The sequence below is a fragment of the Trachypithecus francoisi genome, unplaced genomic scaffold, assembly GCF_009764315.1.
Source record: "Trachypithecus francoisi isolate TF-2019V2 unplaced genomic scaffold, Tfra_2.0 Lachesis_group7, whole genome shotgun sequence".
Taxonomy (NCBI): Eukaryota; Metazoa; Chordata; class Mammalia; order Primates; family Cercopithecidae; genus Trachypithecus; species Trachypithecus francoisi.
In genome coordinates, this window is record NW_022681472.1 from 18,511,781 (window position 1) to 18,536,417 (window position 24,637).

General features: G+C 38.7%; 2 protein-coding genes across 5 annotated transcripts in view; one reads left to right on the forward strand and one right to left on the reverse strand.

The window, feature by feature from the left end:
• Positions 1 to 3,101: 3,101 nt before the first annotated feature.
• LOC117079641 lies at positions 3,102 to 4,128 on the reverse strand. Its single transcript, XM_033203668.1, has one exon. The coding sequence runs from the start codon at positions 4,099 to 4,101 to the stop codon at positions 3,571 to 3,573; it is 531 nt and encodes a 176-aa protein (XP_033059559.1). The 5' UTR covers positions 4,102 to 4,128; the 3' UTR covers positions 3,102 to 3,570.
• YTHDF3 (YTH N6-methyladenosine RNA binding protein 3) overlaps positions 3,919 to 24,637 on the forward strand; it is a 43,602-nt gene continuing 22,883 nt past the window's right edge. The window contains exons 1-5 of one of the 4 annotated variants that reach the window (XM_033203664.1): positions 3,919 to 4,262; positions 4,744 to 4,768; positions 7,981 to 8,126; positions 10,631 to 10,716; positions 20,158 to 21,756. In XM_033203664.1, the coding sequence (XP_033059555.1) occupies positions 8,069 to 8,126; positions 10,631 to 10,716; positions 20,158 to 21,756 (1,743 nt within the window). In that variant the 5' untranslated portion in view covers positions 3,919 to 4,262; positions 4,744 to 4,768; positions 7,981 to 8,068. The remainder of the gene's footprint in view (positions 4,263 to 4,743; positions 4,769 to 7,980; positions 8,127 to 10,630; positions 10,717 to 20,157; positions 21,757 to 24,637) is intronic. The other 3 variants (XM_033203665.1, XM_033203666.1, XM_033203667.1) reach the window with 3 other exon arrangements.

A 24,637-nucleotide genomic window follows, 5' to 3' on the forward strand; every position in this document is an offset into this window, starting at 1 on the left:
AATGCAATTTCTACAAAATGTCCTTAAAGGAAAACAATGTGCTTTCTTAACTTTGTTTTTCTGCTGGTGGGAATGTGATTATGATGGCTGGAAGTTGAGCAGCCATCATGGGTCACAGGTAGAGGTATCATAATGAGGATTATTAGATATGAGTTCTAAATTTCTTTTCAAAGAATCAGTATGTCAGTATGTTCAATTCTTTGCCTTCTACTTTTAAACTTAACTTTGTCATAAAGCAACCTTTTTCGATTACCTGCTCCACCCTGCCTCATTCCAATTACCTACTCCACCCTGACTCATTCCGATTACCTGCTCTGTCATAACCATTTTCCCGCCAAACCACTCACCCTGTCAGTCAGAATTAGTTTAGCCTGTGTGGTCTAACCCTAGCTAATAGGGGAACGACACAGCAGCAGGGGCCACATGCGTCAGGGATAGAACCCCTTCCCTTCCTTTGCCCAAGTGTGCGCTCACCGTTGTTCCATCTGTAAGGGTGCACCCTTCTATAGAAGTAACTTGCCTTGCTGAGAATTAAAAAGAAAATTCTATATTCGAGTGCTGTTTCTTTCGTGGCAATGAAACTTCATTTATAACAGGATGGCGGAGCAACAGACTAGATGAGGCCTGGATATCTGATATAATGGCAACCCAAGTCCTGGACTATATTCAGACTGCTGTTATATGAGAAAAACAGATTTCTATCTTCAGCTCTTGTTATTTTGAACTTGATACTACTTGTAGCTGAACCTAATTTGAACTGATAGAAGCAGGCATACAGAAGTTACAGTTGTGCAGAATGGAACTTCACTGTCTGTCATTTCAGCACTTTGGGAGGCCAAGGCGGGAGGATCCCTTGAGCCCAGGAGTTGGAGACCAGCTTGGGGAACACAGCAAGACCATGTCGCTATAATTAAACAACAAAACAACAAACAACAACAACACATGCACACACAAACACCAAGGTTGGCTGAGGGAAAAATGAGGCCTTAAATCCAGCCTGCCCTCCCCTTTCCAAGCTTTACACTGTGATGTGTGCTCCAGGAGGCTGACATACCCTAATGGCTCTGCAGAAGAGTGCATTTTTATCTAGAATCTAGGCTCTGTGGCAACATTTTTCAAAATATCCTCTCCATTCTCCTTGCCCAAGACCATGGGAACCCATCTCTTGCATCAGCATAACCTGGATGTGAGACCTGGAGTCAAAGGGGATCATTTTGGAGCTTTAAAATTTGACTGCCCTTTGCATGGGCCCTGTAACCCCTTTGTTTTGGCTGATTTCTCCCATTTGGAATGGCTGTATTTACCCATTATCTGTACCCCCATTGTATCTAGGAAGTAGCTGGCTTGCTTTTGATTTTACAGGCTCATAGGCTAAATGGACTTGCCTTGTCTCAGATGAGACTTGGACTGTAGACTTTTGGGTTAATGCTGAAATGAGTTAAGACTTTGGGGTACTATTGGGAAGGCATGATTGGTTTTGAAATGTGAGGAAATGAGATTTGGAGGGGCCAGGGCAGAATGATATAGTTTGGCTATGTCCTCACCCAAATCTCAACTTGAATTTATCTCCCAGAATTCCCACATGTTGTGGGAAGGACCTAGGGGGAGGTAATTGAAGCATGGGGGCCGGTATTTCCTGTGCTAGTATCATTATAGTGAATTAGTCTCATGAGATCTGATGGGTTTATTGGGGTTTCCTGCTTTTGCTTTTTCCTCATTTTTCTCCTGCTGTCCCCCATGTAAGAAGTGCCTTTTGCCTCCTGCCATGATTCTGAGGCCTCCCCAGCCATGTGGAACTTTAAGTCCAATTAAACCTCTTTTTCTCCTCAGTCTTGGGTATGTCTTTATCAGCAGCATGAAAATGGACTAATACATTCCTGGAGGCATTGGAGATGGTTTTTAGGTAGTCCCCAGATGTACTTAAAAAGTCTGTTAATATTAAATTAAGTAGGTTTGTATTTGAGGTTAGTTAGCACTACATCCAGCAAGTTCAGACCTCATTGCTAGGAAGAAAAGTCATAAAGGAAGAAGTTTGTTGAGCAGAAATGAAAGAGAATAGAAGCTCATAATATTATGTCATTAGCCAGTATTATATGGTAGTTATTAGAGTGGGAACTTGGGAGTCAAACTGCCTGAGTTCAAAACCTGGCTTTCATAGTGACTGGCTGTTACTTGTGGCATGTTTCCTAACCTCACTGTATCAGTTTTTGTAATGGCACTTCTGCAAGGATGCTGTGGGAATTAACATGACATATAATGTGTTCTCAATAAATGTAAGCGATTACTATTTCTGGGAATCTTTTAGCAAAGGAACAACTGTATATAGCCACAGTTCATTGAAAGCCTACTTTTGCGTCAGGGACTGTACACAAAGGACCTAATCTTACTTACGAGGAAGCCAAGGCTTAGAAAGTTTCAGGCCAGGCGCAGTGGCTTACGCCTGTAATTCCAGCACTTTGGAAGGCCAAGGTGGGCGGATCACGAGGTCAGGAGATCGAGACCATCCTGGCTAACATAGTTAAACTCCATTTCTACTAAAAATACAAAAAAATTAGCTGGGATGGTGGCCTGCGCCTGTAGTCCCGGCTGCTGGGGAGGCTGAGGCAGGAGAATAGCCTGAACCTGGGAGGCAGAGCTTGCAGTGAGCCATGATACTAAGGATCAAAGACAAGGCTCGCAAGATTTCATAAGCCTCCTCTTGTATATTCTCTCTCAAGTTCCTGGCTCATAGCATGTACCAGTAAACTCATTAAAACTAAAACGGTGTTTGGGAGTGAAGGATGGGAGACATTGAGAGCAACAGCAGAAAGGGTTGGGGGAGTCTTGGGAAGTGCAAGGGTGCTCAGGTTGGCACCTGTGGCAATGAATGGGAGGGCCAGGGAAACTGACCAGAACTCAAAAATGCCTCTTGATGATTCACAAAAAAAGTCGCCTCTCAAGTTTTTCTATTATTCAGTGCTTCTAAGATACTGTTGCACTGTAAACTACAAAGTTAATCTTATGATTCTACAATTATACTTTCTAAATGATCACTTATTTGATGGTTTTGAAGTACAGAAAGTATTTGGTCATTTAAATTATTTCCTTCCATGGAGTCTGTATCACTGAAAGACAAGGAATGTTTGCCTTTATTGTAGATATTTCAATGAAAATGTCAACATGTTGCAAATTGGCATCCTTTGGGTTTGCCAATATGTGGAAAAGAACTTTTTCAATGGAAATTTCCCTCTTTTTAGGGTCGAAAAGACGCTCTGCAACTATACTTAAGTATCCCAGGCAACTTTACTCATTCAAAAAAATCAGAGCGGAGTCAAAAGCACAAATCCATGAATTGGGCGGCGAAGTCTGACTCCAGAGATAACGGCTGAACTGGGTTTGGAGAGACTGAACCCGCGCCGGTGCTCCTCCCGTTTGCTTGGACATGTTTAAGTACCACAGCTCTAACCCGCCACTTCAGTTGCACTGGCGGGTTTGTGCGGACGCAGCAACTCCGTCCCGAGGGCGGCTGAGTCAGCACCCGTGCCCGCGGCTTTGGGAGGCCGCCCGAGGCTCCTGTTAGGCCCGGCCCGCTCACTGGGATCTTCCCTGCCTCCGTCCAGTCAGCCTCCAGGAGGGCGCCGCCGGCCGCCGTGTCTTAAGCAAGGCACTACTATCTTCATCGGCTGCCTTCCTGCCCAGAGTGCGACAAAATCCGGCTCTGGCCAGCCTTCCAGCTGACGCCGCTTGGCCAGCGCCCTGCAGCATCAGGGCGGGATAGAAGGAATCCGCAGACAAGACGCTGAAAGTTGGCACTCGCTGACGCCCCGACGCCCTCCCTCCAGGACGCATGCGCCCACGGGCAGTCAGCGCGTCCCGTCTCCGATGACGTAGCGGTGCGGAGGCGGAGCCAAGACCGGCGGCGGGAGGGTGGGGGAGGAAGAGCGAGGTGAGCGCGGACGTCAGAGTGGAGAGCGGAAGGTCAGGGAGGCTCGGAGCGGAAGTGAGACTAGGGAGTCTGTCCGCCATTGTGGACCCGAGAAGCGGAGAGCGAGAGGGGGAAGAGGAGCGTGCAAGCGGAAAAGACGGGCCTCTTCCTCCGACTCCCGAGCGCGAGGCCCTCATTTTGGGTTCTCAGAGAGCGGCGGCAGCGGCGGCGGTTGGAACAATCACTCGGCCAAGGGCGACAGCCAACTGCTGTGAGTGCACGGGGAGAGGCCCAGGCAGCGGCGGCGGCGGCGGCTCTCGGGTTGCGGTGAAGAATGTCAGCCACTAGCGTGGATCAGGTGAGGGAGCAGAGGGCCCAGGCTCGGCGAAGGCCCGAGTCCCGGAGCTCCACCCTCGCGCGGGGCTTCGGCTCCTCCCCGTCGCCGCCGCTGCCGGCCCCATAACGGTTCCCCGGGCGCAAGTTGCTGCGGTGTAGCTGCCTGGGCCGGGGCGTACGTCTTGGCCCCGTAGCCTGCGGCCGGGCGCGGTGCTGCGGTGGGTGGGGGCAAGGACCGGTCTTAGGGGCCTTAGGACACATCCTGAGGGCGGCAGACATGGGGCTGAGACAGGGCGAGCTCTGGGAGAAGGATTCCGAGTGGCGGGTGGGAGGTTTAAACGCCGGGGGTGGTTGGGAAATTGGTGGCTGTGGAGGATATGGTGGGTTTTTACTCCTACGCGGATAGTCTAAAATAACTTGTCTTTGATAATGCCTTTGATTAACACACTTTCTCTCTTCTTCCTTTTTCTCCTCTTTACCGCATCTTTCGTCTTGCTACACAGAGACCTAAAGGGCAAGGAAATAAAGGTGAGTTTGGATTTTTTTTTTCTTACTGCTCAGTGTTGCCATGATGTTACTTTTAAACTCTGTGAGGGTTTTTTGTTTGTTTTTGCTCCCTCTTGGGAAAAAATGTAGGATTAGAGAAAATATTCATCATGGCTAAGGTAGCCAAGTTCTATCCAGAACTTCGGTAGTTCGTTGCTTTGAAGCCACTTTATAGAAACCAAAGTAGTACGAGAAACAGTTTCCTTGTCAGTTAAGCAGGAATTGGTGTGAACCTAGTGGTATTTCTTTGGTTTTCCAGTTTATCTGTGTTATGTAACTTCTGCCACAAAAAATTTCTACATGTGTATGTAGACAAGTATATTCTTAAAGTGGACATTTTGTTTGACTTGTCTGGATTACACTGGAAAATGGAACTCTACATACTATTCCATCAGATTAATGAAAATTGTACTGTTAATCACAGATTCTGTTGAAGTCAGTTGCAAGGAGGCAACAACACGAGAGAGATTAGAATTAAGTAGGCATGCAATCTTGCACTGTTGTCCTGATTGCAAGGTGTGAATCAATCTAGTATTCTATAAAGGGCTGAGAATAAAATAATTTGTGACTTTCTTTCAGGATTTTATAATTTACTCTTTAGCAAAAGTACCGTTGAAAGAAAAGTGTTTTTTTTTTAAAGTGTGTTTTGTATTAATATGGAACAGTGCAGTCAGCTGACTACATTAGTCATGTGACAGTTAAGTATAGAACAATAACTGCTTTCTTGGGATAGTGCCAATTAACATCAAAGCAAATTGTATATAACATTTTGTAGTGCTTGAAATTACGCTAAAATTTGCTTTCTGTTCATTTCAGTAACAGTGTTAGAAATTAAGACCTATAGTAGCCTTTTAGATATAGATTGTCTTTGGTGCCTTTTAAATTCTTGTTAGAGTATTTATTTGCTATTGCAAATTTGGTGAATTTAAAATAATAGGTTTTGGATATGTAGATTAGTTAATTTCCTTTGAAATGTGGAATTTGTACATACCAATTACATGGCACCATATTAGGTAACATTTTTTGGTTTGTTTTCGTTAAATATGTTTTCTTGCAGTATATAAATATTTAGACATTTTAATTTTTAAAATTTCATTTCTAGAATTTTTTTTGTTGTAAGCGTAAACCTGAAATAAAATTGGATATTGATTTATTTTAAATGAGTTTTTAAAAATTTGTGAATTTTAAAAAGAATGATCCATTAATTTCTTTTTTTGCTAGTCTACCCATTAGGAATTACATAGACTTGGAGATTGTGAAATTGTGGTCATTATTGCCTAGCATAAATTATTTTATCCTAGATCTGTGGGGAGGTGGCACTTTGCAAGGCTATTTGAAATGCTAAGTGTTTTGTGTTACCTGCTTTAAGGTAAGTACACAAGTTCTATGAGGTACTTGTTTGTTAAAAGAGTCTCTACAGCATTGTAAGTCAGTAAAATAAATTTGATTTATGAGTGGTCATTTCACTTAGGTAGGCACTGGTGGCATCTTTGATATTAGACATGAGTTATCTATAAACTGCATAATATATCCACTGTTTGCAAATAAGTATATTTTGGTTATTTCAAAAATTTTTATCCGTCAGTATCACTTCTGTTAGGTGTATTGAGACACATACACAAAGTGTTTATTTTGATAGTTCTTTATACTCAAGAAATTTTCTTTCTTTCCCCCTTGTTGTTCAGTTTATTAATTTCATCTAAGGTTAGAATAATGGATTGGGATTCCTTGGAGTCCTGAGTTCCAATACTGCCTTTGGCTACTGACTTGCCAAGTGAGCTTGAAAACATTCTACCTGTTTGTCAGAATCTCCCCTCTATAAAATAAAAATAATAACTCTAGTCATAATTCTTGTGGTATGTTGTGAGGATTCTTATAATTACAGTAGTTCGCTGCTCTAGTAGCAATTACATTTGCTGAATTTCTTTTCACTTTCCTCACTTAATCTATTTTTAAGATGCAGGAAGACTCCTTTGCATGGAGCCTTGGCAGGAGGGGAAAAATGTTACTGGCCTGAAAGTATTGCTAATCATTTAAGGTCCTTAAAAATGGCAGATGCTACAAATGCACAAATACACATATACGTTATTTGTATTTTTATGACTCTGCAGGGAGAATTACAAGGCAAAGGCAGCACCACCAGTGAACCTCATATTAGTAGCTATGTGTGTATTTGAGAAAAGCTGTTCTGCCTTAGCTTGTTTCCAGCTAGTAAAATTATTTTACAGTTCTGTTTACTTTTATTAAGTTATTTTCCTTAAACTACAAGCTCAGTATTCTAAATATGTGTAATCTTGAATTCAGAACTTAGCAAGCTTATGAAAAATACATCCTTGAGAAGTTGGTGTCAGTTAAAATTTTGAACACATAATCCTTTTCAGTCAACTTACTCTAATTTCAGAGATTCTGTTTCTTTTCTGAATTGTCTTCAGTTGACAGCATTAGCCTAACACCTAGTTTTAATATCTTTGATTTTCTATATATCCTTAATTACTTAATTCATTACAGAAGCCAAAAGGAATTCTAAATAAGTGTCTTTGATATGACAAAAGTGTTTTTGTAAAGTAATAATTCAAGGTTTACTTGTTTTCTAAGTTTGAATTCTTTTTTAATTAATAGTCTGTCCCTGTGTTAAATATTGGAACTCTTTATTATCCTTGGCAAGAGTAGTACCAAAGGATAGTAGAAATTTAAGGATAATTATTGCCTATTGGTTCATAATTTAACACTGACTTTGTATTTTTTTTTATTATTAACAAGTAGAATTTTTGCTTATTGGAATAAAGGTGTGCAGTGCTTTTATTTGGGAGTACTATGGGTGGAAGTGTCAGATGCCGTACTTACAGTCTTAGTCTGCCTCCTTTCTCCTCTTCCTAAGTTTATAAATAGCAAATTCATGGAACAGGATTTATCTTTTTCCTCCTCTCCACTCTCTTCCAACAGAGAGACATATGCATTGTTTTATACAACTATAATTTAAAATAATTAGGTTAAATTTGGCTAAGTTTTAATTTTCAGGAAAGTAGTGGAAAATGTCTTGCATTTTGGCAATATTCAGTTGTATTCTCTCCTCATCCTCCCAAGAAATGATTTCAAAGCACTTTACTGTCATTATTTTAGGCTTCATTTTATCAATCCTCACAACATCCTTGTAAGGAGATAGAGGGTATATGGTATTGTCGCTGTTTTTGTAGGTGGGGAAACATGATGCACAGATCTGTTGACTTTCCTAACTTGATGTAGTCAGGACCAGAGCAAAGAATCACCTGGCTCCTAAGGCCCATGTTCTATCTTGATTTGACTCTGTTTCATAGAGCAGAGGAAACAGGCGAAGAATCATGTAAGTCATCTGTTCTTTTTTCCCCTGAAGAACTTTTACAGACTATGGAACTAGCTTGGATTTCAATTCTATTTAATGGTTTTCAGACTCCAAGACATTAGTTTGTCGTTAAGTAATATTCAAAAACGAAAGTCTTTATGATCGTTTTCTTAAAGATACACTTCTAAAACTTAAGGGCTAGTTTAATGCAAATAGCTTCTCAGTATATGTGAAGTACTTTTAATTAAACTTTTAAGTAGATTGACTTCTTGTACTATATTTTGAGACTTTGTAGACATTTATGCATCATTTAAAAATGATTGTAGACTGTATTTTTAATAGTATATGGGTTGTTCTCAGGCCTAGCCTTAGAAGAGAAAGAATGGAACAGAAGAAATAAGTAAGAATAGCAGTATAATATACAGATAAATTTTAAGTAAGTACTTTTTTTTTTTTTTTTTTTTTTAAATAGAGACAGGGTCTCGCTCTGTAGCCCAGGCTGGAGTGCAGTGACTTAATCATAGCTCAGTGTAACCTGGAATGCCTGGGCTCAAGTGATCCTCCTTAGACTCCTGGGACTATAGGCACATGCCACCACACCTGTCTAATTTCTAAACATTTTTCATAAAGATGGGATCTTGCTAGGTTGCCCAGGCTGGTCTTGAGCTCCTGGCCTGGCAGTTTTTGTATTTCTATGAACTAGATTTTTGAGAACCTAGTGGATATGAGAGATAGTCATAATTTTTGTTAGCTGTTGCAAATATTGACTAACATGTATGAGTGTAATAGTGAATAATTTTTTTTCAAGAAGTAATACTGTGCATAAACTACCTTTGATTTAGGAACAGTAAAGCCAGTGTCAGAGGAGAACAGGTATGTCAGAATCTCTTGGACTGAAATGAGTAACCCAGCCTTATAATGGCACTAGAAGTAACCTAAGGCACCCTCTTTATTTTGGTTTCTAGTGGCTATTACTTATTTAAATTCCATGGAGCATATTTAGCTCAACTCTAGTTCTGATGCAGTCCTTATCAGACATAGTTAAATTAACGTTAGTGGAGCCAGGATCAAGTTGACCTTCAGGTTGCTCTTGTGACCTCTGAGGGGCAATGTGGTGTAGTAAGAAGTCTACTTTGAGTGCTTTACACAGTAGCATCATATCTTTGAGTGATCTTTGCTACTCATCGGATGGCAAAGATTTAAGGGATTTTGTGTATCTTTGCTCCCAAGCCACTGTTAACTCATAATATTACATTTTAGGTGCTCTACACTCATGGGAAAATTTAGGGATAATAAAAATGTTACAATATTACAGAGGAACACATAACTTAAACCCATCACCCTCCTAACTTCATAAAATTTGGTGATGTTGTACCTTTGAGCAGTAAATCTTTAGATATGGAGTTCTTTTTGTTTCTAATTTGTAGACATCCATCGGAAACTTTCTACTTTTTTCATCTTCACTAGTATAGAATAGTATATTTACATAGTGCCACCCCAGCAAGTATTAGCCTAGTAACACTTCTGTTTAAATGGTTCTAAAGTCATATTAATCCTATTTGGATCTTGTAATATTTAATGTGATAATATCTAAGATTATTGAACACTGTCATTTAATAATCAGATGAGATGAGGTAGGTACTATTCATAACCTTCTGAAACAGAAACAGTCAAAGGTTAGAGAGGTTAAATCCCTAACTGGAGATCATCTCCTCAGTGGTGGACTTGAGATTCAAATTCAGGACCTTACTTCTGGAGTCTGCTCAAAAGCACTCTGAAACAGCATCCAGAGAATAACAACTTCAGAGTGTTTGTGGAGATGACCTTTGAACAAAATTATTTTCTGACTTGTTTTCTGATCTGTTGCAAGGATGATTATGGCTATCATTTGTGTCTTAATTTTGTTTGTCGTTTCATGTGAAAGTCTTCGTTTTGGAGAGCTTAGAATTAAAGCTCTCTTTATTTAGACATTTCATAATTATAAGTCTATTCATTGTGATATTGTTTCAAGTTAATTTAAGCTAAACTTTACTGGAGACATTTAAGACATTTACTGTAACATGAGATAAAAAATAGTTATTTTTTTATTAGAGTAAATAATTTAGAGACTTAAACAAAGAGAACATTCAGAAATCTTTTTTATTGCCTACAACACTACTTGAAATAGTTATTTTAGATTCAAATATAGCATTAGGGAACTCTTTCCAACATTGTTATATAACAGTTTACTCACTACAGTGTTGAGATTGGGATATTTACTTAAAGTTTTTGGTAAGGGGAAGTGTATACATGGTTTGTGTTTATGTAGTCTTGGGCTTATGTATCAAAAGACTTTTAAGTATTTGTGGCACATAAATATTTGTATCTAAAATAGTTTATCCTTAAGAGGGTTCTTAAAAGGAAAAATAACTCAGTATTATTTTTTCTGATTACTTTTTTGGCTTGAAAAATATTAAAAACATTAGGTTGTGCTGTGAGTTTCGTAAAGATAACTGCAACACTTCTAATACAAACATATTTTTTAGTTTCAGTACAAAACGGTTCGATTCATCAAAAAGATGCTGTAAATGATGATGATTTTGAGCCATACTTAAGTAGCCAGACAAATCAGGTAAGTCTTTGACAGTTTCAGATTTTAGGAAATTAACCTTTTATTAATATTAATTGATTTTCCAAATAAATTATTTAATGAGATTAACCATAACATGGATTCATTCATCTCGTGTACCTATATAGTAAGTGAGTAGTGAGTAGCAGTTGCAGGTTTATGGCACAGGAGAGTTCTTCTTCAGAAAGTATAGGCACCAGAAACTAGGTTATGAAATATAGAATAAAGATTTGAAGGTGACCATTATTTGTATATATTATGGTTAGGTTTTGTGTGTGTGTGTGTGTGTGTGTGTGTGTGTGTGTATTGAAGGAACTTAATCTTTTAATGTCACTGCTATATCTTCATAGCTTAAGCTAATTAAAAGGCTTAATTAGCTAGAAATTTGTGTATTGGAAGGAGGGATTAGTTGCCTGAAATTGCCTGCAATTTTGAGTTAAATGTAGTGTTTTCTTTTTTTTAAAACATTTCAATTTGAATTCATCGATAACTATTGAAAATTTTAACATACCTTGATAATGTTAGGAATACAGTTAAGGAGTTTATAAACATACTTGCTTTATAAACACAGTTGCTTGCGTATTGTAGACATGGACAGTTTTATCAAAGCAAGTAATTGATAACTGGTGGCCTTGAGTATTTGTGTACAAGCATAATTCCAATTTAAACATTGAAGAACAATGGTATTAGGTATCTGTATGCCATTTCTGCATCCATTTCTGTCTGTTATTAAAAATATGCCACTGATAGAAATAAGTGAAGAAAATACATTTTCAGTATTCACCAGTTTTTTTTAGAGAGAACATTCTGGACTGAAACTTTGTTTTGCATTAACAAAGCAAAAAATGCTTAAGAGCTTCGGGTCTTAAAATTAGTTCTGTAGTTCTTTGGAATAATTTTATGATTAATTTCATTGGAAATTCAGTTTTTTTGTTTGTTTGTTTTTAATTTTTGAGACAGTCTTGTTCTGTTGCCCAGGCTGGAGTGCAGTGGCCCAATCTTGGCTCACTCTAACGTCTTCCTCCCAGGCTCAAGTGACTCTTACTGTCTCAGCCTCCTGAGTAGCTGGGATTATGGGCACATGCCACTACGCCTGGCTAGTTTTTGTATTTTTTAGTAGAGATAGAGTTTCACCATGTTGACCAGGCTGGTCTTGAACTCCTGACCTGAAGTAATCTGCCCGCCTCAGCCTCCCAAAGTGCTGGAATTACAGGCGTGAGCCACCGTGCCCAGCCGAAAATTCAGATTTTAATTGGCACTGTTAAAGATGCCAGTTAGTTTATGTGCATAAATTTGAAGAGTAAATTGGAAAACTGAAGTTTGACTTGTCTGCTTGCATGTATGGAGAAAATGAAAAATGTACTCTAAAATTTTAACCTAGATTTTTGAAACTGTGAAAGAACAAGGAACCAAAACTTACTACAGAATTGAACAATTTGTACAATAGAGTTATAGGGAAAATTTGAACAAAAAATAGTTCCCAATTTGTGGGATGCAGGATTATTTTTAGGACCAAGGAGAGTGGTGGTTGTGTTCAACCTCATCTACCTCTTGGTTACTTCCCCTTAACCACCCCTTCCTATCTACTGAGCAACATTCCTAGCATACATTGGAGGAGAAGAAATAAATGGGAAAGAAAAAACTTTACGATCTCAGCAAAATTACTTTTCCACCTAAAGGTTATGAAAGCAGATCATTTGTTGTGAAGTGTAGTGCAAGTTTTAAAAGAAGTGTGATTTTATTACATTCTGGCTCATAGAGTGATCTCAGTTAACACTTATGGCAATATGGCAGTATTTTCCAACTTTGCTGAGAAATTTTGATATTAGGAGGTGTAGTAAATATTCCTTCAAAAAGATCTCCATGTTTAGATAGGTTTGAGAAATTTTGGGGGCTAAACAGTTGAACTGTTTTTTTTTTTTTTTTTGCTACTTGATTTCATAATTTATAAATTATAATTGAAAATGAAGTTCTTGGCCGGGCGCGGTGGCTCAAGCCTGTAATCCCAGCACTTTGGGAGGCTGAGATGGGCGGATCACGAGGTCAGGAGATCGAGACCATTCTGGCTAATACGGTGAAACCCTGTCTCTACTTAAAAATACAAAAAAACTAGCCAGGCGACGAGGCGGGCGCCTGTAGTCCCAGCTACTCGGGAGGCTGAGGCAGGAGAATGGCGTAAACCCGGGAGGTGGAGCTTGCAGTGAGCTGAGATCTGGCCACTGCACTCCAGCCTGGGTGGCAGAGCAGGACTCCGTCTCAAACAAAAAAAAAAAAAAAAAGAAAATGAAGTTCTTAAGATGAACATATGGTATAAAAAATCCTGACTTGTTCAAACTGTTTATTTTTTTTTTGAAATGGAGTCTCACTCTACGGCCCAGGCTGGAGTTCAGTGCCATGATCTTGGCTCACTGCAACCTCTGTCACCCAGGTTCAAGAAGTTTTCCTGCCTCAGCCTCCCACGTAGCTGGGATTACAGACACATGCTACCGCGCCTGGCTAATTTTTATATTTTTAGGAGAGGTGAGGTTTCAACGTGTTGGCCAGGCTGGTCTTGAACTCCTGACCTCAAGTGATCCACTTGCCTCGGCCCCCCAAAGTGCTGGGATGGATTACAGGCATGGGACACCGCACTCAGCCTTTCAAACTCTTTTTAAAGGAATTTTAGTGGACTGTAAAAGACAGTTTTGAAATTGCTACCTGAAGTAATCTTCTTGCATGTTTTACTTGGTAACAGATATTTTACAATTCTTTATTATTTGTCACAAGGGCATAGAAGGGTTTCTGTTAGAGGAAAAATTTCTGTCAAGAGAGTTTCTGGTATTTCATAGAGGCACTTTAGTCTCTTCCTAGGGGAAAAACCAGCGGAGGGTGCCTGAATCCCACCAGTGTAGCAACCAGTGCTGTGGTTTGCATTTTATCTGTTCTATGTATTGGAATTGTGCGTAAGACTTTACTTGTAAAAAAAAAAAAAAAAAAAGAAAATGTTTTAAAAAGTGTTTGGGAAACCATTACTTTTTAAAGGATGTAAAGGCATTTACCTTAGTGAACCCAAATGAATTTTTTCAGCTACATCATTGCGGCTTATGTTGGGACAAAACATTTGTAAAATGTTTGTTTTAATGTTTTAAAAGATTTGTTTTAACTCATGACCTTTGGAATCAACATTTGTATAATGTTTGAAGAGAAGTTGTAAAGTTTGATTCCAGTAAGGTCTGTTCTACCTATCCTTTGCAGTACTAAATAGATTTTCAGCAGTCATCTTTCTTTAATATTAAAAATAATTATCTCTAGCAAGATACGTATTTACATTTTAAAGAGGAGTAATACTGTAGAATATTGAAAACTGGGTTTATTGAAAATTATCTGGAATCTTCAAGGTAAATTGTATGAGAATTTAGGTTACTCTCAGTTACCTAGCTAGGAAATTAAATAAAATGTTTGGACCTTTTAAATAGTACTATCATAATACATGAGTGAAAACTGGATTTATTGGTGAAAGATCTCAAGAAGATAGTGGCAAATTTAAAGTTATACAACTGTTTAATAAGGTCCTTATACACTATACACAGTGTGTTTTTAAAATTAAATTCATTTATCTGATTTTAAAATTATAAATAAAAATAAATATTTTGATGGGAAAGGTGTTTAAACGTCTTTTGCTAATAATTTAAGTTGTTTTGTATACTTAGATCTAGTTCATATCAAACCTAAGGGTACTTTAAAACAAGTTGTTGACCTTTCTACTTCTGTGGCAGCATATTTCTTTTATTTTATAGTGTTCAATTTCTGAAGGAATAATGTTTATAGTAATTTTGAAAGTAAATCACAGTCCTTCATTTCTTAAAATTAGTTCTTTATAGTTCTTCAGAATAATTTTATGACTGAATTTATTGGAAAATTTAGATTTTAATTAAATATGCCATGTAATTTGTGCATATAAATTTGAAGAATAATTTGAAAAACTCAAGTTGAGTTTGTCTGCTTGTGTGTTCGGGAAAGTAAGTTCTTAGCTATTTTAATCAGAGAAGTAATATAGAGAATTAAATTGTTTTCTGCCTTTGTCATCACTGTCCTTAGTTAAGGTATTCATTAGTTCTGCCTATTGATGTGATTTTCTAACTAATAATTCTGTACTGCCACTCAGCAGTCTTAAAATCCAAGTCTGATTGTGTCACTGTAATGTTAAATAATTACTGTAGTTTCTCAACAGTGAATACATTTATTATATGAATGCCCTTAAAGTGGTGGTTCCACTTCCCTTTCTAGCTCATCTTCTGCCAACTTTCTCCATCTGATTGGCAGAATAGAACTTACCATTATTTTATGCAAGTATAAATATTTTCTTAATGTTTCTTTCACGATCTCAATTTTTGTATGTGTGTCTTATACAAACATGTGTACACACACCTATGGCATTTCCTTCAGGAAGTCTTTTCTGATTTTCCAGTTATTTACTCCCTCTTCTTTGTACTTGTGTTTTGTTTTACTTTCTTTGTACTTCAGTTAGAGTGATTATCACGTTGTAGGGTAAATAAGTCTTCCTCACCATACCTGTGAAGTGCTCCGGATTGGAGACCATGTTTTTATTTTTTGTCTCCGGTAACCATCTGGAGACAAAACAATCTGGCACATATAGCATTCATTATTTATTAAGTGAATGGATGGATTAGGTTATCTAATAGAATCAGAGAATGAAGAATTATGGTTGGTGAAATATTCAGGTTGAATATTATGACATTTTTCTTAACGACATTTTTATGATTAGATATGCATAAATTATACTTTTAGAAAATTATACTAGGAGAAAGTACATAGAATAATACAAGCATTAAAATTAGAATGAACATCACTTAACTTTTTGCTTTTTGTTGTTAAATCGGAAGTCACTTCAGGAGTTTGAAGCACTTCAATTTTTGTGTGTGTGTGTGGGGGGGGGTTTTGGGTTTTTTTTTTGTTTTTTTTTTTAAGAGGGTCTTATTCTGTAGCCCACACTGGAGTACGGTAGTGTGATTGTAGTTCATTGCAGCCTCGAACTCCTGGGCCCAAGCGATCCTCCCACCTCACCTCCCAAGTAGCTGAGTCTACAGGCATGCACCACCATGCCTGGCTAGTTTTTTTTTTATTTTAATGAGATAATCTCTTGTGCAGGCTGGTCTTGAACTCCTGGACTCAATTGATCCTCCTTTTCCAGGCTCCGGAGTAACTGGGATTACAAGCGCAAGCCACCGTGCCTGGCTTTAAGCTAAAAGCTTTTATAAGAGTTGCTAAAAGAAAAAAACCCAAATAGGTGACAGAGACTGAACATGGCTTGATTTACTTGTTGGCCTCTTAGTTTGCTGACCCCTGAATTACACTATGGGTATAGACAAATTAAAAACTTTACGTGTAACTGTTGTGTAGAATTCAGCACTTGTCATAGTGAAATAAGAATATTCAATATAAATTTTGAGTTTAATTTTCTGAATGCTTTCTTATAAAGAATTAACATAAAAACTTCCTACTTTGTGTGCTTTTCCACTCCCACATCCAGATGAAGACTACTGAATCTGGATTGCATTGCCAACAATCAAAATTAAAACTTGGAAACCAGTTACCTTCATATTCAGCCCACCTTTCCTATGCATCTCCATGTGGAATTTATCCACTTTCCTGTATTATTTGTCTTTTCCATTTAACTGTAGATATTCTTTTAGAACGAGAATCTTATATCAATGTTTTTTGCAATGTATGCATTTGATTAGTGGTTGAAATAAATAGTTAAAATTATAAATAAAGGATACATTTAACGGTTTAAAAAAAGGATGAAGACAGTATACAGTTTTATCTTTTTTTTGGGTGGGGGGCGGAGTCTTGCTCCGTCGCCCAGGCTAGAGTGCAGCGGCCGGATCTCGGCTCACTGCAAGCTCCGCTTCCCGGGTTTATGCCATTCTCCTACCTCAGCCTCCTGAGTAGCTGGGACTACAGGCACCTGCCTCCTTGCTCGGCTAGTTTTTTTGTATTTTTTAGTAGAGATGGAGTTTCACCGTGTTAGCCAGGATGGTCTTGATCTCCTGACCTCGTGATCCGCCCGTCTCGGCCTCCCAAAGTGCTGGGATTACAGGCTTGAGCCACCACGCCCGGCCTTCTTTTCTTTTTTGAGACAGTCTCGTTTGTTGCCCAGGCTGGAGTGCAGTGGTTTGATCTCGGCTCACTACAACCTCTGCCTCTTGAGTTCAAGCGATTCTCCTGCCTCACTCAGCCTCCCGAGTAGCTGGGATTACAGCTGATTTTTGTAATTTTGGTAGAGATGGGGTTTCACCATTTTGGCCAGGCTGGTCTCGAACTCCAGACCTCAGGTGATTTGCCTGCCTTGGCCTCCCAAAGTGCTGAGATTACAGGCGTGAACCACCACTTCCAGCCCAGTTTTATCTTTTAATCAGTTAACGTATATTCATTTATACTAGATGAACTTCTCATTTTTATTAAACTTTTGAGAGTTTTATATCACAATGACTTTTTGTCAGTATGAAGCACTGAGTACTTTTCATTTTTAGTAGATACTTTAGTGATCAAATTGTACACATTTGTGTGTGTCATCTTCATAGCTTCCAAAGTTTAGTCATTAATTTTGTCAAGATTTTTTTCTTCAAGAACTATTGTTGGTGTATTTGAACTTCCCTCAGGCTTTTCTTTATATATATATTTAAATATAGCAGTCAATACTTCCAATATTGATTTCTGTAAGATGCTACTATTGCAGTTTTAAACATGCTGTTGATTCCTTTCATGTGAATATTGTGAGCATTCTTTGACTATATTTGCAGTTAGAGTTACTAATTATCCATTATAGCTGAAGAATGTGTTCAGTTAGTAAATAGTAACCCATGAATTTTCCAGTTTTAAATATAGTCAGCCCTCCATATCTGCAGTGTCTACATTCACGGATTCAGTCAGTTGTGGATCAAAAATACAGTCATCTCTAGGTATCTGTGGGAGATTGGTTCCGGAACACCTAACAGATACCAAAATCTGCGTATGCTCAAGAACCTTATATAAAATGGTATAATAGTTACGTGTAACCTATGCACATCTTTCTGTATACTTTAGATCATCTCTGGGTTATTTATAATACCTAATACAGTGTAAATGGTTATACTGTATTGTTTAGGTAATAACGACAGGAAAAAGTCTGTATGTGTTCAATACAGATGCAACTATTCATTTCTTTTTCACAGCTGTTTTCAATCTGTGAATGGTTGACTCCACAGATGTAGAACCCACTGATACGAAGGACTGATTGTGTTGGAAAAAGAAATAACAATACAACTAGCAATAGCCAGTAAATCGTCAGAATTATTAATTTAAATGTAACCTCTATTACATTTTATTTGGTTCTTTGTTGTTGTTGTTGTTGTTGTTGTTGTTGTTGTTGAGACGGAGTCTCGCTCTGTCGCCCAGGTCAGAGTGCAGTGGCCGGATCTCAGCTCACTGCAAGCTCCGCCTCCCGGGTTTACGCCATTCTCCTGCCTCAGCCTCCCGAGTAGCTGGGACTACAGGAGCCCGCCACCTCACCCGGCTAGTTTTTTGTATTTTTTTAGTAGAGACAGGGTTTCACCATATTGGCCAGGATGGTCTCGATCTCCTGACCTCGTGATCCGCCCGTCTCGGCCTCCCAAAGTGCTGGGATTACAGGCTTGAGCCACCGCGCCCGACCTATATTTGGTTCTTAAGTTATTTTAGTCATATCAGAATCATTTCAAAAAACAATATGTTAAGTTAGCTTTCCATAGACAGTAGACAGTTACAAGAGTATACCAAATACTTTGTGTACCAAAGGTAATTTAATAGTAAAACAAGTAACTTAGTAATAAAACATCTCAGTTTTCAATGATGAGCCTTTTCAAAAATAATTGAAAATTAGTTCCAGGTAGGATCTGTGATGTTATTGTCACATATTCATGAGTGGAAAAGCAGCCACGCAATAGTGACAAGAGTGTAACAGTAGAAGAAATGGATTAAGAACTTTACTCCAAAGAACTTTGACTGTGTATATAAATTAAATAACCTTCAAAATGCTATTGACCCTTGAGAAGTAATACCAGTTGTACTGACAATATTAGTGGATTTTTTTCACTTTGCGTAAATCTACAAATTGTGAAGCTCTGTGCAGTGCTTTAAAATCACACGTAAATCACACTTTGGGTGGCTGAGACGGGCAGATTGCTTGAGCCCAGGAGTTCAAGACCAGCCTGGGCAACATGGTGAAATCCTCATCTCTACAAAAAATACAAAAAATTAGCTGGGCATGGTGGTGGACGTCTATGGTTTCAACTATTCTGGGAGCTGAAATGGGAGGATTGCTTGAGCCTCGGGAAGTGGATGTTGCAGTGAGCCAAGATAGCGCCGCTGTACTTCTGCCTGAGTGACACAGTGAGACTCTGTTTCAAAAATAAAATAGAATAAAAGCACACCTAAATCAAAGATCGAAAATCTAGTTTCAGACCTTTTTTTTTTTTTTTTGCCTAAGAAGCTTGCTTCAAAAGAAATAAGTATTTAAAATATTTTATTTTATTTTTTATATTGTCTAGTAACAAATTTGAGCTTTTTTTTTTTTTTTTTCCTTTAGTGAAATTTGGTGCCTTGATTTTTGACAGTTCACTAAATGATAAGTATAATGAAGGTTGATTGAATTTCAGTAATTCTGGAAATTTATATGAACTCTATTTCTAAATTTAAAAAAAACTGTTCTGTAATAGGTTTATTGTGTAAAATTTGGGGAAACGGAGAGTGTAAAGAAAAACATGTCTGTTATTCCACCAGTAAGAAACTATGATAAGGAATTTGTTTTATTTCTTTTTGAAATGAACAAGGCAAAGCAAAATGAAAAGAAATTTGGATCCTGCTATAGACATAATCTTGAATCTTCTCAGACTATGAGCATTTCTCCATTTTTTCCTTAACGAAAGTACAAAATGTAATGACTGAACTGGATTCCATCATATAGATGAGCTGTAATTCTTCTAATATTTGGCAGAGTTGTCTAGTTTATTTAATCCTTACATGTAAGTGATTGCATACATCAGTTGGTTAAAGTACAGCTGGCTGTAAATCGTAATTTTGTGTCCACAAAGTTGATATATTAGCCTTCTGTAGAAATTAAGATATTTTTAAATTGTGACAGAGGGCCTGGCTCTTCAAACAAAAATAATACTCATTATACCCCCACTGTCATCCCTGAAAAAAGCCTTATAGGTTATTTTGTAATAAATATTTTAAGATGTGAATACTCATCAGCAAATTTTTCTGTTGATAAAACTGGATTTGAAATTTTAATTTTGTTTATCTAGGATAGGTATATCTTTTATTTTCATTTACTTAAAACTTCTTGATTTTAATCTTTCAGATTTCTTTTTTTGCCCTTTTAAGAGGACATTTCGCTACTGATTGTGATATTTTGTTTTGCAGAGTAGTAGCTATCCACCAATGTCAGATCCGTACATGCCTAGTTACTATGCTCCATCCATTGGATTTCCATATTCTCTTGGGGAAGCAGCGTGGTCCACGGCTGGAGACCAGCCTATGCCATATCTGACAACCTATGGACAAATGAGTAATGGAGAACATCACTATATACCAGATGGTGTATTTAGTCAACCTGGGGCATTAGGAAATACCCCTCCATTTCTTGGTCAACATGGATTTAACTTTTTTCCTGGTAATGCTGATTTCTCTACATGGGGGACAAGTGGATCTCAGGGACAATCAACACAAAGTTCTGCTTATAGTAGCAGTTATGGCTATCCACCTAGTTCTCTTGGGAGAGCTATTACTGATGGACAGGCTGGATTTGGCAATGATACTTTGAGTAAGGTGCCTGGCATTAGCAGTATTGAGCAAGGCATGACTGGACTGAAAATTGGTGGTGACCTGACAGCTGCAGTGACAAAAACTGTAGGTACAGCTTTGAGCAGCAGTGGTATGACTAGCATTGCAACCAATAGTGTGCCCCCAGTTAGCAGTGCAGCACCTAAACCAACCTCCTGGGCTGCCATTGCCAGAAAACCTGCCAAACCTCAACCGAAACTTAAACCCAAGGGCAATGTGGGAATTGGGGGTTCTGCTGTACCACCACCTCCTATAAAACACAACATGAATATTGGAACTTGGGATGAAAAGGGGTCAGTGGTAAAGGCTCCACCAACCCAACCAGTTCTGCCTCCTCAAACTATAATCCAGCAGCCTCAGCCATTAATTCAACCACCACCATTGGTGCAAAGCCAACTGCCTCAACAGCAGCCTCAACCACCACAACCACAGCAGCAACAAGGACCTCAGCCACAGGCCCAGCCTCACCAAGTGCAGCCTCAACAGCAGCAGCTGCAGAATCGCTGGGTAGCTCCTCGGAACAGGGGAGCAGGCTTCAACCAGAACAATGGAGCGGGCAGTGAAAACTTTGGTTTAGGTGTTGTACCTGTCAGTGCTTCACCTTCTAGTGTAGAAGTGCATCCCGTGCTGGAAAAGCTAAAGGCCATAAACAACTATAATCCCAAAGACTTTGATTGGAATCTGAAGAATGGACGTGTGTTTATCATTAAAAGCTACTCTGAGGATGACATACATCGTTCCATTAAATACTCTATCTGGTGTAGTACTGAGCATGGTAATAAGCGTTTGGATGCAGCTTACCGTTCCCTGAATGGGAAAGGCCCACTCTATTTACTCTTCAGTGTGAATGGCAGTGGACATTTTTGTGGAGTGGCTGAAATGAAGTCTGTTGTGGACTATAATGCATATGCTGGTGTCTGGTCTCAGGATAAGTGGAAGGGCAAATTTGAAGTTAAATGGATCTTTGTCAAAGATGTTCCCAATAACCAGTTACGGCATATTCGCTTAGAAAATAATGACAACAAACCGGTTACCAATTCAAGGGACACTCAAGAGGTACCCCTAGAAAAAGCTAAGCAAGTGCTTAAAATAATTGCTACTTTCAAGCATACCACCTCAATCTTTGATGACTTTGCACATTATGAAAAGCGTCAAGAAGAGGAGGAAGCCATGCGTAGGGTAAGAATATAGTAATTTTTTGTTTGGGGTCTTTGTATTGCTGGTGGGGTGCATGGATGGGTATTCTTGAATGCCTGTTAGTATTCTGAGTTTAAGAACTTTCTGTGAAGGAAACCAACTACTTAAGAAACAACTCTACAAACACCCTTGAAGGTATTGTGTGTGTCCTATATGAGCTGTTCTTTCCTTTCCTAGGGTAAGTCACGCTGAGTTAGCCTCTTGCTCATTCTTCATACTCCCTAGATGATAAAGGCCATTGGGCCTCAGTGTTTATCATCAAAGCTGAATGAATGTTGGCATTTGTAACTAAACAGACTTTGTAAACTAACCAGGGTCTCTAATTACTAATATTATTAATCATACTAAGATAGGAGAAAATGTATTTAGAGTTTGAAACAAAGAATTTTTTTTTTGAGATGACATCTTGCCATGTTGCCCAGGCTGGAGTGCAGTGGCTATTCACAGGTGCAGTCATGGAATATAGCCTCAAATTCCCGGCCCCGAGCAATCCTCCTGCCTTAGACTCCCAAGTAGCTGGGACTACAGACCTGTGCCACTGAACCTGGCACTTAAAACACGTTTTATTTATTTACATTTTATATATTATTTGATTTTTTTCAGATAGGGTCTCTCTTGTCCCGGCAGGAGTGTACTGGCGTGAACATGGCTCACTGCAGCCTTGATCTCCTGGGCTCCAGCGATCTTCCTACCTCAGCTTCCCGAGTAGCTGGGACTGCGGTCACATGCCACCATGCCTGGCTAATTTTTGTGTTTTTTTGTAGGTAGAGGGTTTCCCCATGTTGCCCAGGCTGGTGTCCTGAGCTCAAGGGATCTGTCCCCACCCCTCTGCCTCCCAAAATGTTGGGATTACAGTCCTGAGCCACTGCACCCAGCTGAAACAACTTTTAAATAAATGTTTTACTAATTTTGTGTTTATAAGAAATTACATGTATACGTATATATATTTTTTGTTTTATTTTGTTTTTTTTTTGAGATGGAATCTCTCCCTGTCACCCAGGCTGGAGTGCAGTGGCGTGGTCTCAGCTCACTGCAGCCTCCACCTCCTGGGTTCAAGCGATTCTCTTGCCTCAGCCTCCCGAGTAGCTGGGATTGCAGGTGCCCGCCAGCACACCTGGCTAATTTTTGTATTTTTGGTAAGACAGGTTTCACGATGTTGGCCAGGCTGGTCTTGAACTGCTGACCTCGTGATCCGTGCACCTCGGCCTTCCAGAGTGCTGGGGTTACAGGCGTGAGCCACTGTGCCGGGCAAAATATGTTTTTAAAACGTAAAACTTTTGAAGTATTTTTGTAATGTTTATACTTAAAGCACTTGTACAAAATACAGGCTTTGCAGAATTTGATTCCTAATTCTGTTATGTACCCTCTGTAAGACTGAGGGAGACATTCCTGAAATAAAACATGCTGTTTATCCTTGTATTATATTGGCCAGAATTTTTTTATTTTTATTTTTTAAAAATATCTTACCAAGTGGCCCATATGGGGATTAGCCCCCCAAATATTGGCCAGACTTTGATCACAGGGCCACAAGAGTAAGTTCAACTAGGGAATGTTTTCTCTTCCAAACTGTAACGTAAAATTGAGGTTCTATTTTTAGGTGGAAAGAGAAAATGGATGGGCTTTTCTATAGGGGATACATTTAAATTTCTTTTGAAACTTAGTAGGGGTTAAGTTAGAAGCTCCTCTAGTAAATAATGCTTGTTACTATGGAAAGCATGTGCTTACAGAATGCCTGTTCCTATGTAGAAATTAAGATAAAGAGGTAACTTAATTTAACTCTGTAAAATGTCAGTGATTTGTTTCTGTGTGTGAAGCTGAATATCTTGTCTTCATGGTTGTGTGCAGCAGAGGGAAGTGTTTCAACATTTCTCGGAGGGAAGATGTTGGAATAATAACCCCAGAGCAGTAGTTTCCAAACCTGAGTTCACATAAGTATTAATTGGGGTGTTTATTGAAATAGTAGATTCTTGAGACCTATCCCTTGGTATATTTGTTAAAGGAACTTGTAGTGTACTTTTTAAGTATAAACTATTCCAGGTGATTCTGGTGCTAGTTATTGATTGCTGTGTTGGATTGTTAGAAACTTTGCTTTGGAGTAATTAATACAAATGACTTTAAGGCTCTGCTGAACCTTTTAGATGGGTTGCTGAATATAATTGTGTTTTGTCCCACTTGAATGTGGGAAATGAGAGAAATGGGATCAAAAGTAGTTACTGAGTTTCAGTTTAGCAGTTGAGTAAAGTGGTCATACTGTAACTGCCATTACAAATAGCGCATCAGGAGAAATGATTTGAGGTATGAAAGGTGGGATGCAAGTTGAGACTTCATTTTTAGATTGTGCTGATTTTAAGGTACCTTTGAGAAATACAGGCAGCAAAATCTCTGATTAAGCAGTTAGATGTCGGAGTCACAGATATGGGGACCTTTTGTTCTTAAACAGTTGATAGTATGGAAGTGGGATGAGATTACTTAGGACAAAAGATACATGGCAAGGAAATAACAACTTTTCATTTGCCTACCACTGAGGAGATAATCACCCTTCTGTCTTTTTTTTTTCCTACCCAACTTGAAAGTTTAATCCTAGTTTTGTTATAATGTATTTGGTATGTTAATATTATGTAGTTGTTTTAGGAAATTTTTAATGACAGGTATATGTTGTAGCTATATTATGATGTATATTGTAGCTGTATACACAACAGTGATTTAAACTTTAACTTTACCCTTACAGTGTTTCATTATTATTATTATTATTATTTTTTTTTTTTTTGAGACGGAGTCTCGCTCTGCCGCCCAGGCTGGAGTGCAGTGGCCGGATCTCAGCTCACTGCAAGCTCCACCTCCTGGGTTTACGCCATTCTCCTGC

What these genes read in the sequence shown, in the direction of transcription:
- LOC117079641 (XM_033203668.1), bottom strand. Translation starts at nt 4,101, where the DNA reads ATGAGGGCCTCGCGCTCGGGAGTCGGAGGAAGAGGCCCGTCTTTTCCG.